The sequence below is a fragment of the Petaurus breviceps genome, unplaced genomic scaffold (genome assembly GCF_028583685.1).
Source record: "Petaurus breviceps papuanus isolate PSGF00001 unplaced genomic scaffold, PetGlider_PUasm1.0 90808, whole genome shotgun sequence".
Classification (NCBI taxonomy): domain Eukaryota; kingdom Metazoa; phylum Chordata; class Mammalia; order Diprotodontia; family Petauridae; genus Petaurus; species Petaurus breviceps.
The window spans coordinates 4037305-4053779 of record NW_027187349.1 but is presented as its reverse complement, the minus strand read 5'-3'; the positions used below and the strand labels follow the sequence as shown (position 1 = coordinate 4053779).

General features: G+C 41.7%; 1 protein-coding gene across 4 annotated transcripts in view; it reads left to right on the top strand.

Moving 5' to 3' along the window:
* PLG (plasminogen) overlaps positions 1-16475 on the top strand; it is a 67413-nt gene that overhangs the window by 41228 nt on the left and 9710 nt on the right. Inside the window, exons 8-15 of one of the 4 annotated variants that reach the window (XM_069070371.1) lie at positions 694-826; positions 2680-2686; positions 2786-2945; positions 5674-5837; positions 9541-9689; positions 10985-11078; positions 12394-12517; positions 15466-15540. In XM_069070371.1, coding sequence (XP_068926472.1) covers positions 694-826; positions 2680-2686; positions 2786-2945; positions 5674-5837; positions 9541-9689; positions 10985-11078; positions 12394-12517; positions 15466-15540 — 906 coding nt within the window. Of the gene's footprint in view, positions 1-693; positions 840-2679; positions 2687-2785; positions 2946-5673; positions 5838-9540; positions 9690-10984; positions 11079-12393; positions 12518-15465; positions 15541-16475 lie in introns of all 4 variants that reach the window. The other 3 variants (XM_069070370.1, XM_069070369.1, XM_069070368.1) reach the window with 3 other exon arrangements.

Genomic DNA, 16475 nt, shown 5'->3' with positions numbered 1-16475 from the left:
CTCTCTCTCTCTCTCTCTCTCTCTCTCTCTCTCTCTCTTTCTCTCTCACTCTCTCTCTCTCTCTCTTTTTGGTGAGACAATCAAGGTTAAGTGACTTGCCCAGAGCTAGTAAGTGTCAAGTGTTTGAGGCCATATTTGAACTCAGGTCCTCCTGACTCCAGGGCTAGCTCCATGTAGCTGTCCCTCCAACTTATCTTTCAAAACTGATTACAAATTATTTCCCACTCTCTCTGTCTTCTACCTGCTGTTGCCTGTATAGGACAATCTCTTTCCCATTTCCATGCTTTTGCACAGGCGGTCCCTTATGCCTGGAATGCCATCTCTCTTCATTTCAGCCCCTAGAAATCTCCAGCTCCCTTCAAGGCTCAGTCAGTTCTAATGCCACCACCAGAAGAGCCCTTTTATGATTCCTTCTGTTAGTGCTCTAAACCCTTTGCCTTGTTCCATACATGTTCCTTCCTCCAGCACAGCATTAGTCCCCAGAAATCAGAGCCTATATTGTTTTCACCCATACATTTCCGGTGCCTAGCACACAGGAGGCATCTAGCAAATGATTTCTGAGTCAAGTTGTGTCATGGTGGGCACATAACTTCAGCAGCATGTATAAATCAGTCTGTTCATTGAAATGGCAAAATGATTCCTCACTGCTGCTACTGATGCCAATTCAATTAACTTTCAACAAATTCTTTTCAGAGGTTTGGATGAAAACTACTGTCGTAATCCTGATGGGGAGTCAGAACCCTGGTGCTATACTACCAGCGATGAAAAGAGGTGGGAATACTGTGCCATACCTTCCTGTGGTTCCTCCCCGCCGCAGACAGAAGCAGTAGGTAAGGGAGGTTTCTGTGAATAACATCAATGATGGACCCAAAAGGGATCATGTGGCTCTCCTCCTTCTACTTTACAGGTCTTTGCTCTTATTCTAATTCCAGTTATCAGGGAATATACCTGGCTAAGAATTGTATTTGCAGAGCTGTGGGGGGATCCCATCAGCTGCATAGAAAATCCCATTTATTCATTCAGTATGACAGAGATGTGTGCAGGGTAGTGGAAAAAAAACATGGTACTTGGAGTCAGGAGACCTGAGTTTAAACATCATCTCTGGTATTTATAAGCTATATGATCACAGGCAAATCACTTAAAGTCCTTGAGTGTCAGTCTCCCAATTTCTGTAAAAAGGGAAAATCATATTGACACTATCTACCTCAGAGGGTTGTTGTGGAAAAAAAGCAAATGCTTTCTTTCCTTCCCAACTCATGCCCTCACCTTAGGAGATCTGGACATACATGCTGGTACTCCCTCAAATACCCTAACTTCTCGGTTCCTCAACTTACCCATTTCCCATGACCTACTCCTCCCCCCAACTTAATGTACACACAGAGGTAATCATACTCTTCATTATGTCATCACTTACATGATCATGAGCTCTAAAATTCAATTATCTGATAATCTTTTATCATTCCTTCCTTTTTTCTGATTAACCCTGTTCTTTTTTCTCAGGGTGGTCTCCAAACTTTCAGTTCTTTCCTAGGCCATCACCACCACACCGGTTACACTCTCTTCCCTTCCCTGTCCTCAACTCAACTTTATACTACCCTCTGTCTTCCAGTCATTTGCCCACTTAGCCGATTACTGACCGTGCCTTGCTGAGCTCCATCCTTAGACTGCTCCCACATGCATTACCTTTGCCCCTGTTTTCATATTGCTGAACAGAGCTGGAAAAAGTCACAAAACTATGCTGATTTGGTCCACTACAAATTTAGGTTACATAATCTCAACTGGGCCATCCCTGTGGGAGTAGCAATAGTGAGGTCCACAGGGTGGCCAAGAAGTGTATGGAGTGAATTACAGATCACTGGAGTTGAGGAACCAGGGTGTCAGGAAGGAAGGGGATTCACAGGGCAATCTCAGTGTGACAGGGTGGAGAGGAAGAGTGTGAGCTAGGTGCCAAGGTGACTGAAGAAGGTGGTCTAGTATGTAGCCCTTTGGTAGATAAAACGAAGGTAGATAATGGGGAGAGAAGATAAGGGATCTGGGAGAGGTTGTTGAGTGATGACAATGAAAAGACGCTGGCAGTCGAGAGAAAGGAAGATACATACCCTTCTTCCCTGCCCTTGGAATCAAGGGGAGTGGGAGGAGAAATGGTCTTTTTTTCAAAGCATTGATAAGCACTTACTGAAAGAAGTCAAATCTCAGTTACTTTGAAGAAGCAAAAAGGGAGTGCTTTAGTCAGAGTGGAAGGATATAGGGGAGTTTGTTTACAATAGAACAGGGTTCTCTCCCCACCCCCAACAAAGGACATGTGGAAGAGGCTAATCAAGGTTAGAATGAGCTAGTAAAGGGAAGAACAGGCCTAGCAAAGGGAAGTTAGGGCTGAATTGGATGGGGATGAGTACACAGGAGAAGGTCAGGTTGCTCCAAGATAATGGTAGTTGCTAGATTGTGAGGGAAAAGTCTTGGCTAAACTCTACTTCCTCCCCCCAGCTTCACACATTGTTCTACACACAGCAGATGGTTATTAAATGCTTGTTGAGTGATGGATGGACTTAAGTTGAAGCAGGTGGCTGAGAGTTAGGCCAAAGCCAAAGGGTAGAAGGAAGAGGGCACAGTCTCAAGTGGGCAACACTGGGAAATGGTAAGAGTTTGTTGAATTCACCAGGGCCCAAGGATCCCAATAAGTCTGTTGGTTATTCCTGTTATAATTTGAGTCACCAGCTCTTCTGATGCATTAGATGTCTTTGAAACAACCAGTATTTTTGTCTAATTTCTTTTAATTCTACTGCAGTGCCCACAGAGCAAAGCCCTGTGATTCAGGAATGCTACGAGGGCAATGGACAAAGTTACCGCGGGACGTCATCCACCACAGTCTCAGGAAAGAAGTGCCAGCCCTGGTCTTCTATGACACCACACCGACATCAGAAGACCCCAGATAATTTCCCCAATGCGTATGTCCACATCATTCATCAGCCAAGAATTTGGCTCAGTGTATCTGTTAGGAAAGACCATAAGGGAAATAGGACACTTAGATACCCATCAGAAGAACTACTCTTTAACAGGCTCTCCACTGGTGAATCCTGCCCTTAGTGAATTCCAGAATGTTCCTGATTCTGAATGCAGGAGAGACAAGAGCTTGAAAAAGCTTGGTAGGACCAGTTTGAGGGTGGAGTGGAAGTCACATTTTAATAAAAAACTCAGAGGGGGCACTCAGCATAGATCTTTAGGAGGATTCCTATCCAACAGCAGTTAAAGACTTTAGAATAACCCAATGTGTATAGGGATTGTATCATCTCATAAGAAATAGAATCTTTACACAATGTGGCTTAGCTGCCCCAGCAAAAGATTTAACATGGTGAGAGGTGTCAAAGCCACTGGTGATTCTAAGTCCCAATACCTGTGGATGTGGGCATACAAACATGTTTTACATGTTAAGTACATGGACAAGATAGAATGTATCAAAGAAAGGTGATTGCCATGGTGATGGGACTGTATAGTGTGCTGTATGAGAACTGGAAGAAGGAACTAGGAATGTTTATTCTAGAGAAGACAAGGCTCTGGGGGCACCATACAATAACGGAATCCAAGTATTTGAAGAGCTCTTATACAAACCAGTTTTAACTGGAACAAAAGGGCAGAACTAGATGTAATAGGTAAAGGTTGTTAGGGGACAGATTTCATCTTGGTGTAAGGAAAACTTATCCCCAAAGCATAATGGGATGCCTTAGGAGGTAGTGGATTCTTTTTTACTGTAAGCCTTCAAATAGAGAACGGATGACCACTTGACTTGGATGTTCTAAAGGTGATTCTTCTTTAGGTATAGGATGAGTTGAATGACCTCCAGGATTCATCACAATCCTGCCATTCTGAGATTGTGAATTTGTATTATACACATGGTCATGTTCTGGGCCCTGGGCAGTGAGTACCAATTTGTGGAGATCAGGCCATGGACCAGAACTAGGAGAGCCAAGGCAAGCAGGCAACCACCAAGGAAGACACAGAAGCAAGAGGGGTGAGATGAGGTAGTGGGTCAAAGCTGGGCTAATAGAGAGGAGAAATAGAACTGATGTGGCAGGGACATGAGGACCTTGAAAATGATGTGAGGTCTAAGGGTTCCTGCTGTATTGGGATCCAATAGCTTACTCCCTGGCTTGTAAGGAGGCTGGCATCTGCAGGTCAAAAGCTATTGTGCTGTAGCCATTCATCATGGCTATCAGATGCCTTCTCCCTCCCCACCCACCACACACACACTCACTCACTCACCACATAAACACTACAGAAGCCACACACAGTAAAAGAGCACAGGTTGTTACCGAAGGCTAGTTTTTGTTGACATGTTTTTTTTTTCTGCTGCAGCTGTAGGTGATTACTCCACAGCACAAGTTTTCTTAGTAAGCGGCAGACCATGAGTCAGAGCTTATGAGTCAAGTCATATTTCAGAGAGTCATGATTCTGTTGTCCTTAGGACTGCCTCCCCTCACACAGCTTACGAAGCCTTTATGATTCGATGGATTGGTCATTGGGAGTCGATGGGACCAAAACAACAATAATAACTCCAACAACAAAAATAATGGTGATAGCATTTACAAAGCTTTAAGGTTTGCAAAAGCACTTTATATATTTAGCTCATTCGATCCTTACCACAACCCTGGGAGGTAGGTGTTAATTATCATCCCTGTTTTACATATGAGGAAAATGAGGCTAAGAGAGTTGAGGTGACTTGCCCAGGGTCACACAGCTAAGTATCAGGCAAGATTTGAATGAGGACTTCTTGTCTAACAGGCTACCTGATATATCACCTAGCTGGCTCACCTCTTTGTGGCCTGCCTGGTAATGAGCCTCTCTGACTTTATCTAGGATGCCAGACAAACAGTCTGTCGCTAGGTCTGACCATGAAACCTTTGGTAGGATGTGGCAGAACTTGTAATCTCCTGGCAAAGCCCTCAAGAACCCAGGGTCACTTCAATGCCTGAATGAAGCTAGTAGGACTTGACTTACAGGCCATGAATCATGATCATGAGTCATATCATGTTTCATTAAAATTATCTTAGTAAGGAATGCTCTGAGTGTCCATAGATTCATGTTGTTGTTTTTTTTTTTTTTGTAAAGAGGTCTGTAAGGACTCTCTATCTTATGAATATACAACATTAAAATATGCCTCTTGCATAGAGATGACTGGACCCCTTGGGAGAAGGCTGGCTTTGGAACTTTGGAGCATCAGAAATGTTATCAAAACCCACTATGGCTAAATCAAATTTAAATGAATTTATTACACCTGTGACTACCATGCCTAGTGATACCAGTGCTAGAGATACAAAGACAAAAAGGAAATAGTCTTGCTCTCAAGTACCTTCTGCTGTGTGTATCAAGTCTGTGATATAAGGAATTCACAATTTGTAAATAAGTATACCTCTAGGAAAATGGTTTTTTTTGTTTTTTGATTTTGTTTTTTGCTTTTTTGGAGGGCAATTGGGGTTAAGTGACTTGCCCAAGGTCACACGGCTAGTAAGTGTTAAGTGTCTGAAGCTGGATTTAAACTCAGGTCCTCCTGCCTCCAAGGCTGGTGCTCTATTCACTGTACCACCTAGCCGCCCCCCTCCAGGAAAATTCTGAGTATGTGCTCCTATGTGACTTTAAACCTCTCATTATTATTAACAAAAACTGTTTTTGTTCTTACAGTGATTTGATACGGAACTACTGCAGAAACCCAGATGGGGATAAAAGTCCTTGGTGTTATACCATGGAACCCACTGTCAGATGGGAATTCTGTAATCTGGAGAAATGTTCAGGAACAAACGCCCAAACTACTCCTAGTGTAGATACCACGTCCCCCCCAGAATCAGGTACCTAAGCATCTTTCTGAGGCCTATATTCTTTGACACAGGGAAAGGGAAAAATAGACAAGTCTTTATAGGTAGAGAAGTCAAGAACGGGGAGATTTACAAACCTTAGGTGGAAAATGGGGTGGGACTTTGGCATTTAACCTGGGAAGGGAAAAAGGTTGAGTTTTAATGGTGGTGAGCCAGAACGTATTATCCTAGGTCCTGCTTTCATTATATATCCCTCCTCTTCTCCAACCTCAAATCAAATGACTATACAGCAACAGGGGTGATGGGTTATATACTATGTGCCAGGGGCAAAGAACAGATACTATCAGAAGGAAATTAGAAATGATAGCTATTTAATATCAGAACAGGATCCAAAACCCAATTCTTCTGTATATACATGTATTCATGTAGACATAAATTTATATATATACATCTGTTTACAAGTGTTATTACTTATTATTATTTATTACGTATCATCAAATGAACACTGCAGCTAGCTGGTGCAGTGAATAGAGCACAGGCCCTAGAGTCAGGAGGACCTGAATTCAAATGTGGCCTCAGACACTTAACACTTACTAGCCATGTGACCTTGGGCAAGTTACTTAACCCCAATTGCCCTGCTCTTTCCCCCCTCCAAAAAGCAAAAAAAAAAATTACCATGGGCAAGTCATGTTCCTTTTTAGAATCTTAATTTTGGCGCCTGCCAAGTGAGAGGGTTAGGCTAGATTTTGAAATAATAATGACAATTATGCATAGCTAATATTTATATCACTGTGCTAAATAATTTACATTTATTACCTCATTTAAACCTCCTAATAACCCCGGGAGATAGGTATGTGCTATTACTATCGCAATTTTACAGATGGGTGAACTGAGGCAAGCAGGGTTAAGTGACTTGCCTAGGAGGGTCACAGAACTAGTAAGTGTGCAAGGCCACATTTGAACTCAGGTCTTCTTGATTCTAGGCCCATCACTCTGTCCATTCACCTACATGTCCCTTTCAGATGTTCTCTCAAATTCCCTCCAGTTCTAAATCTATGACATCTAAAGTTCTTTCCAACTCAAAAATAGCATGATCCTATGGTTTTGTGAGAGGTAGTGGGGTATGTTGAAAAGAGTGCTGGAATTGAAACCACAAACTGAGTTTAATTTCTGTCTCTACCATTTGGTAGTCTAATGACCCACAAACAGCCATTTAATCTCTGAGTTGCCCTGTTTTGTAAATTGTAAAGCAATATGTGTGAATTATTATTGTTGTCATATTCTCTGACTTCATATACAGAAGCCACCCTTTTTGAGTCCTACTCAAATTGCTGCCCCATGGTGGTTGGGAAGGGGGTAGTAGAAGTTGGGGAAGGTAATTAGAATCATAGGAATCATTCAAAACCACCTAATCAGTTGGTTGATTGAATATTGTTGAGCTAAAATATCTCTGCACCTCGAAAGAACCCTTATTAGCAATGTAAATATGAAAACCACTTGTCCTCGGGATAAGCACAATAAATGAAACATTGAACCACACACTAAGAGGTATTTGTGAAAGTTTCAGGATTTGATAAGTTCCTGTAACTGAGCCCAGAGAAAGGCAGAATTCAATTCAATTCAAAGTTTATTAGATCTGAATCAGGGCTGGAGAAAGGATTTGTTGCAGCTACTCACATAATCACAGAATTTAAGAGCTGGAAATGACCTCTGCCGAAGGCCATGGAGTCCAACCCATCCATGAAGAAATCTCTACTGCAATACCACCCAAGCAGTCATTCAGTCTTTGCTTGAAGAGCAACAAAGAGGAAACTCTCTAAGGCTGAAATTGTAAAGCTTATGCTGACCTGCATTTGTAGAATTACCTTCCTCACTGGGAGTTCCCTGCAAAAGCAATCATGGTGTCACAACTCACACACATACACCCACATATTGCTTTAAAGATCAACCCTCCCTCAGTGTTCAGTCATTCAGTCATGTCTGATTCTTCATGACCCCATAGACCACAGCACACAAGGTCCTTCTATCCTCCACTATCTCTTGAAGTCTGTCCAAGTTCATAACCCTCACTTGGGTAATGGAATTATTATTATCCCTCTTCAGCATAAGAGAAAACCAAGTCTCAGAGAAGGTAAAGTGAGTGACTTGACCACAGCTATCTGACAGAATAGATAGACCATACTATGTCTTCTAACTTTGAGCCCAGTGTTTTTTACACTTTATTGTTACTTTGACAAAAAGAACAGAGGAATGGGAGCCAGTAGACCTACCTTCCAATTACCTGTATTCATTTTAGGCACTAGCCTTCTAGAAATAATTTTTATTTATTTTGATTATTCCAATCAAATTAGATGATAGTGGGAACCTGTGGCCTCCAGGCCACATGTGGCCCTCTAGGACATCAAGTGCAACTCTTGACTGAATCCAAACTTCATAGTCAAATGTTTCAGTCAAGGGGCTGTACTTGAGGGCTTAGAGGGTCACCCATAGGTTCCCCACCCCTGTATCTAATCTAAGCATTTCCACTTAGAGAGAGAACCAAAAATGGACAAAGACAGACTGAAAATTTATCTCTCCCCCACCATTTTCTGGCTAGAATTTATTATATTCTCCAAACAATAGAAAAAAATTCCACAACTAGATAAAATATAGCTATAGGAGTCAAGGAAAGTTCAATGAACAGTTTGCTTCATCAAACAGAACAGTCAAAACTTTCATCATGACCTTGGAGAATCATTTTCCTACCAAGGATTTCCATCAAGGATTCTGCTTCCCAGCTGGCCAAGAGGGGACCTCAAGAGATGCCTTGATTAGTGGAAGTAATTAAAAAGACTTCTTTCCATGACTTTCTGTCCTCGTTCAATCACTGCCCATATTACTTCAGGGTGGAGTCTTTTCCTGGGCTGGTCTAGAGAAAGGGAAGCATGACATTGCTTCAGAATTGATAGTCAAGGACTAAAAAGATTTCTCTTTAATATAAATCCAAAGGCTTCAGATTAGGATAGATTAAAATACTTTCTAAATAGTTCTAAAAGAAGGAGGGAAGGGTAGCTTTAATTGGCTTCCTCAGGATCTTGGCTCTGACACTGCATGGCCATGATAATTCAGGCTCTTATCACTACTGCAATAGTCAACTATTTGGTATCCCTGCCTTAATTCTCTCAACTTCAATCTATCCTCCACTCAATTGCCAAAATGATTTTCCTAAGACATGACTTTTTCTTGGAGTAGTTCTCTCCGAAGATTTAAAAATTTATTCAAGAATTCTCTTCCAATCAAATAAGTGTACCTAACTTACTAGCTATGTGATCCTGGGCAAGTCAATTAACCCTGTTTGCCTCAGTTCCTTATCTATTTGGCAAACCACTCCAGTATCTACCAAGAGAGCCCAAAGTGGGGGATCACAAAGAGTCAGGCATAACTGAGACAGCTCAGTAAAAGTAGAATACTCCATGGTCCTCTGACTTGAAATCAAGCCCCCATGTTTTGTCCACCACACGCCATCTCACTGGGACTATTCCGTGAGATTATCTCCATTTCTAGGCCAATAAGCTCTTTCAGTGACTCATGAGAATAACAAATATAAATCAATAATATTTCTTGTTCAGAATTTGTAGGAGTTTCTGCACATTTAGCCTGTTATTTGTTCTCCCCCCCCTTTTCCCCCCCCCCCCCCCCAGGGGCTTTTCAATCACTACTGGAAAGTATAAAACAACACATTTCCTTTTTCATTCAGACTGCATGTTTGGGAGTGGTAAAGACTACCGTGGCAAAAGGTCAACCACTGTCACCGGCACCTTGTGCCAGGCCTGGGATGCGCAGGAGCCTCACCCACACAGTACTTTTACTCCAGGGACATATCCAAGGGCAGGCCTGGAAGAAAACGTAAGCAGCACCAATTCATTTGTTCAAACTTTTATTCCCCACAGAATTTCTTTTTTAAAAAATTCTTTGAAAAATGAATGTTTATTTTCTCTCTCTCCCGTCTCCATCCCACAAAAGAAAAAGAAAACCCTTTTAACGAACATGCTTTAATCCACAGCTCAATTCCTATAAACGGGGGAGTTGTTAAGTTAAGGCTGGGCCTACTTTTTGGGAGCTGGAGAAAGCAGTTAAAATTCATGGGCATACAAAATATTACCAGGGATAGTATTCCCTGGGAAATGCAAGATTTGCTGTTTCTTTTGACACCTACCTCAAAGAGTTCTACATATTTTTTAAATCAGTGTACAACTGGAAGGAACTTTCAAATGTATTTAATCCAAACCTCTCATTTTAAACACGAGGAAACGACAATTCTGTAGGACTCACGATGAAACATGGTACTCACCTCCCGATAGGTGATTAACTCAGAGTACAAAATGAGATCTACATTTCTTTGAACACGGCCCATCTGGGAATCTGTTTTACTTCACTACAGCTATGTTACATGGGTTTTGTTTTCTTTCTTTTTCAATGGGGACAGGTAGGTTGGGAGGTAGAGGAGGTATATTTTTGTTAATTAAAAATAAAATTCAATAAAAATAAAATAAAATAGAGATGAGGAACACTGAGGCTTAAAGGGATAAAACTCAGGGTCACATTGATGGCAGATCCAGGCTTTAACCTACACCCTCTGATGTGAGCTCTAGAGTTCTTTACCATGCACCATATAATGTTTGTCTTTGAGCTTCATTTTAACCTGTTTAGATGGGGGTTAGGAGGTGAGCTCTCCAAGTACCCTGCCTTACTACCGATGTGATTTTGCCAGAGTCTCACACCTTCCTTAAAGGATAGCTCTTCTGAGGGAATGACAAAGGGGGATGGGGCGGGAAAGGAGGACTTCTAAGATGTTATTTAGTAGCATAAACCTTTGGAAATGTCACTTTGCCTCTTTAGGACTCAATTTCCTCATTTGGGAAATGAGGAGGCTGTCAGAAAATCTTGAATGTCCTTCCTTCCAGTGTTAAATCCTGTGACCTCTGAGGCCACAGGGAAAAAGTCCTCGCCTGGAGAAATATTACTGAAGAGAATCCAAGGCAATACCAAGTCACTGGGGCCTTACTCTGCTTCCTTCTCACAAGCCTGTGGCCTCCCCAAATAACTGATCATTCCTAAGAAGTGGACTAAGTGTTAACTCCTAGAGACCCTCACTAACAATATTAGAGTATTACAAATCTCTCTCTTTCTTTTCCTTCCAGTACTGCCGTAATCCTGATGGTGACCCCAATGGTCCTTGGTGCTATACAACAAATCCTAAAAAGCTCTTTGACTACTGTGACATCCCTCAGTGTGGTAATTAATTTTCCTCCCTTTTCTCTTATTTCTTAAAACCCTTGAGAGATGTGAGAAAAATTTCTTAGTTACATTTTGAGGTTTCTGTGTAAGATAGCTGAATTTTGTCAAATGACAAGGAAGCCCTTTTATTCTCTACAGGAGAATATACCTAACCTGCCTCAGGTCCTCCTCTAGGCATCTTAATGTTGTATGGAGACCAATGGTGCATATGAGCTCTCACAACCCAAACAGTTCACTTCTTTTCCCAATCATAGTAATATCCTGATATTCTTTCTAACACTTCTGTGCAATTCTTCATTGGAATGGATTGTGATTTAGGTACTGCAGAATGGCTTGTGTAGTCTATTCATGTTGACCATGTACCTCTCTGCCCTTTGGGTGATCTATGGCTTTCATTCTTTAGAATTCAAAGTATTTCACTACTACCAACCAGACAGCATCACTGGAAAACTATCTATATTTAAGAGATGAGCTTTTAATTAGAACTTTAGGGTTATTTAACTTTCCTTAATTGCAACCCATTCTCCTATGCTCCTTCTATTTAATTTTATTCTTATTTACACTTCTCCCCATCTCTTGAATTAGGCCTTTGTGCCAGAGCCAAGGAAGGCCCCTTGCACTCTTGCCTAATGTGGTCAGCCCTGCTGGACTCATCTTAGGCTTTCTGGGTCATGAGATGACCTCTATCTCTTGGGGATTTTTAGGGTCCTCTCTGGAGTCTCAGGAAAAAATATTAAAGACCTCAGAGCCCTTGATCCCAGGCTGTTCCAGTCTGAGTGCTGGGCTTATCATGTCTTAGCCAGCTGCTCCCTAGGGTTTTCTCAGGGGACTCCTCTTCTTTTGTTGTGTCTGGACACAGAGCCTCACAGGCTAAAGATGTTTTGGTCCTTCTGGAAGTCACTCCACTTTGGCAGTGACTTTGCTGGCAGATCCCCTTTCCTATTGCCTGTGGGCTTCTGGATGACTTTTTCTTCAGTTCTGGGGTAGAAAAAGTCACTTACTGTAGTTTTTCATCGGATTTATCCATTATTATTGGGTCTGATATCAAATAAGTAATTGGGAGTTGGGCAATCCACCACCAGTTCAGGCAGCCATCTTGACTAGCAGTTAATTCCTTTGGAAATTCAGGGTGCTGTGTTGCCTAGTACCATTTTGGAAGGTTTCTAAAGGGTCTTTTCCAAAGATGTTGTGCCTACATAGTTTGTGAAACTTAGAGCTGATATTTTCTGTTTTGACCCTTAATCATTCTTGAGCTGAATGATAGAACTGACAACTTAAGCCCTTTCAAAATCCCTTTCCTTCCTTCCTCAAGTCTCACCCACTTCATTTGCCTGTGGAAAACCCAGAGTGGAGCCACAGAAATGCCCAGGAAGAATTGTGGGTGGGTGTTATGCTCAACCTCACTCTTGGCCCTGGCAGATCAGTCTCAGAACAAGGTAAGATGCTTTACTATTGTATTCTACACATTCCTTCCAAGCAAGACTTTTATTCAAGTACTTGCATTTAAGTATGTACTGACATTTCAGAAGAAAATAACTTAGTTATCGATAGGAAGGGGAAATGGAAGAGTAAAATAACCAAAACATTCTCCTTACCTGCTGCCCTATCAAAAAACAGAAAAATACATACAGAGGGATGAAAAAGCGCGATTAGCCAATCTCCTTTGGAATGGAAGCTCCCTCTAGTGGACAGAGCTTGGATGTGTCGTATGCTCTCAAAGGGTCCAGGATCCAAAATCTATTCGGGCTTAGAAATAAACAAAGAACCCCCCCACCCCCCCAAATTGTCACTGATGAGCCAGCATTGTTTCAACAGCACAGTTATTTCTGAATATGCCTCCCTCCCACATCACCCTCAGACTTAGTCTTCTCTTTTCACTAAAAATAAAGTTAACAAAAATAGTGATCTATTTGACACCTTGTACAACATCCTTCCCTTAGTTCCCAGTCTCTCCAGAGAGAAATAGTGAATCAATCACTAGTGTAAATAAAGCTGATAATTTCTCTATACTATTCTGATATCTTATGACAGTGATAAGAGGAAGGGGAATATACATTTACATCACACACAATTATTATTTCATTTAATCCTCACAACTCTGGAAGTAGGTGCTATAAACTCCATTTTATAGCTGAGGAGGGGCATTTAGGTGGTAGCTAGGATAGAATTCCAGGCCTGGAGTCAGGAAAACTCATCTTCATGAATTAAAATCTGGCCTCGGATACTTACTAACTGCATGACCCTGAACAAGTCATGTAACCCTGTTTGCCTCAGTTTCCTCATTTGTAAAATGAGCTGGAGAAAAAAAATGGCAGACCACTCTAGTATCTTTGCCAAGAAAACCCCAAATGGGGTCACGAAGAGTCAGACACAAATAAAAAACAACTAACAACAACATAGTTGAGGAAAGTAAGGCAAACAGAATTTAAATGACTTGCCCAGGGTCACATTGCTAAAAAGGTAGGTAGTTAGATTTGAACTCTGGTCTTTCTGACTCCAGGCTCTATCCACTGCCCACCTAGCTGCCCTGATAGAGACTGAACCTGTAATTCATTGGAATAGACAAATATCCCAGGAGATGAAACTCCCTCTACCAATCCAAGTAGGTACCTTCTCCAACCTATAGTCTTAGAGAGTAGCTAGGACTTATCCAGGGTCACATAGCCAGTATGTTTTGGAGGTAAAGAGTTGGATCCCAGTTGTCTTGGCTCTGAGGCCAGCCTTCTGTCCTTATGCCATGCTGCCTTTCAGATCTTTGAACCTATTAAATATTTCATTTTCACAGCATGCCCTACCCCCAGACAAATAAATGTTCTAAGGAATATCTCCAAGAGATGAGATTTCTAAGTTGAAATTGGCAGAATTTCCTAAAAGAATATCCCTTGGGGACATTTTTTTCTAGCTATGAAATGATCTTGATGGATCTTGACCTAGTCTTACCAAAAGATCTCAGAAATAAAACCTTTGTCATAAGCCTGTCTGGTTATCTCCATTAGAGCAGAAAGCTAATGAATTTGGTGCCATGGATCTAAGTTATCTCTTTTAGTGGCACTTAGTTATGCTGTATTCCAAGGAGAATGACCAAGGACATAACACCTGACAGCCAAGTGACAAATCCTGGGGGCGGGGTGGGGGCTGTAGTTGATCCGGTGAGAATGTAAATCAGGAGAGTGCTGGCAGAATTTAAAGGTCTCCAAAAACTCACTGCATTATTAACATTTTCTTCATTACTTTAAGTCTAGACAATCAACAAAACCTGATTTGTGGGATTTGTTTTGATTTTGTTGAACAAACAGAAATTGTTGATTTCTGAGGTGCACACTAAATAAAAGGTGACTCTCCTGAGCCTGTGGAAACTGGCTCCAGCATACCCTAGTAGAGATGATCATTGGAAATCCACCCAGATGTGATAACTCATAGCTGGCCAATGAAAAGCCAGTGTGGAAAGTGGGCTAGATTTGGAGTCAGATAACCCAGCTTTAGATCAGGCTTGATTCTTACTACTTATATGACATTTACTCTCTCTGGGACTCAGTTTCTCATCTGTAAAATGAGGGTGTTGAACTATTAAGGTCTCTTCCAGCTCTAAATTTGATATAAACTCTGAATCAGGAATTCATGAAACTCTTTGGAGATATCTCATGATGCAAGGAAAAGAATGTATTGGTGTGCTTATCATATCAAGGAGGAGAAAGGGAGGGATGCATGAGTAGACTTTGGAACTCGAAACTTAAAAAAATGTTAAAATTGTTTTTACATGTAATTGGGAAAAATAAAATATTATTTTTTTTAAAAAGATACTAAAAAAAATCCACTCAAAAATTTCCAATGCCAGAAAATTGATGTGAAGGACATTGCCCATTGATAGGAGGTATTAGAATAGAAAGAAACTGGATGGGAAGTGAGGGGGCCTGTATTTTAGTGCCCAACTGTGTCCTTTGGTCGTTCTGGATCCAAGGCTCCTCATATCCTTTCTAAAATGAGGGGACTGGAAGCTGTAAATTTTCTTTGGAGGGGTGAAGGCAAGGCAATTGGGGTTAAGTGACTTGCCCAAGGTCACACAGCTAGTTAAATGTCATGTCCGAGGCCGGACTTGAGCTCAGGTCCTCCTGACTCCATTCACTATACCACCTACCTGCCTCATACACCATAATTATTAAGGGCCAATCAGTTGGTCAAACGGCATTTATTAAGCGCTTGCCATGAACCAGACACAGTGATTAGAGCCTATGCTCTAGACCCTTCTAGCTTTGAATTTCTAGGATTCATTTTTACCTAGGAAGGACAGTGTGATTTGTTACATGGCCAGCCTTGGCTACCTTATGACATGTTAGCGGGAGATAAACATACAGTTCTTCAACTAAAACCTGCCTGTCTGTTCTAGGTTTGGTGAACACTTTTGTGGAGGAACCCTCATAGCTCCCCAGTGGGTGCTGACGGCTACTCATTGCCTGGAACGGTAAGATGGCTGCTAGGACTGACAGCTGCTAAATAGTCTTGAGAACTATTCCCTTCGGTGTAGAGAGCAAGTTCAGGCAAGATTGTGAGTCGAAGAGAGTGGCAGGATCAGAGCATTTAGCTATTCACAGGCCTGATGTGCTGTGGTCCACCAGGTCGGGAGAAGTCAACGTAATGGAATGACTGAACACCAGCTATAACAAATAGCCTGTATGGACCCAGTTTTCCCGAGATAATCAGTACCTATTCCTGTCATCCCCTTATTGTTCGTTCTCCCTATCAGATAGCAGCACCATCAGGGACACAGGTTTGCATATCCCATTTCACTACTGACATTCCTTGGAAGGGCAGGAATGATGATGCAAAACCCACAGCTTCCTTTCCTGCTAGTCAGATATCAGGGATGCATTTAGCCAATTATTTATTGGATGTTCATTAAACTCCTGGGAAATGCAAGGATAAAAGCAAATAATAAACTTTCCTGATCTCAAGGAATTTTACAATTTGATGGGGAGAGGGGATGAGAGGGTGGAGACAATACATAAAAAAACCAAGATAAAAGAAGAGTGAAATAAGTGCAAAAGAGAGATCCCAGGAAAGCATGCTGAGACACCTGAGAATCAAGCAACAAGCATTTATTTTAAATGCCTACTATGTGCCAAACACTGTGCTACAAATAAAAAAATGAAATGGTCTTTACTTGCAAATAACCTACATTCTGTCATTGATGTGGGAGTAGAGTGGAGGGCAGAGGAGTGATCAGGTGAGGCTTCAATGAAGAGATAGCATCCATGCTAAAACTTGAAGGGAAATACTTCACCTTTGGGTGATGGTGCCAGGGGGAAGGTCTTTTCAGGGCATGGAGGGACTTCAGTGAACAGAGAGGCACAGAGAGAGAGAGAGAGAGAGAGAGAGAGAGAGAGAGAGAGAGAGAGA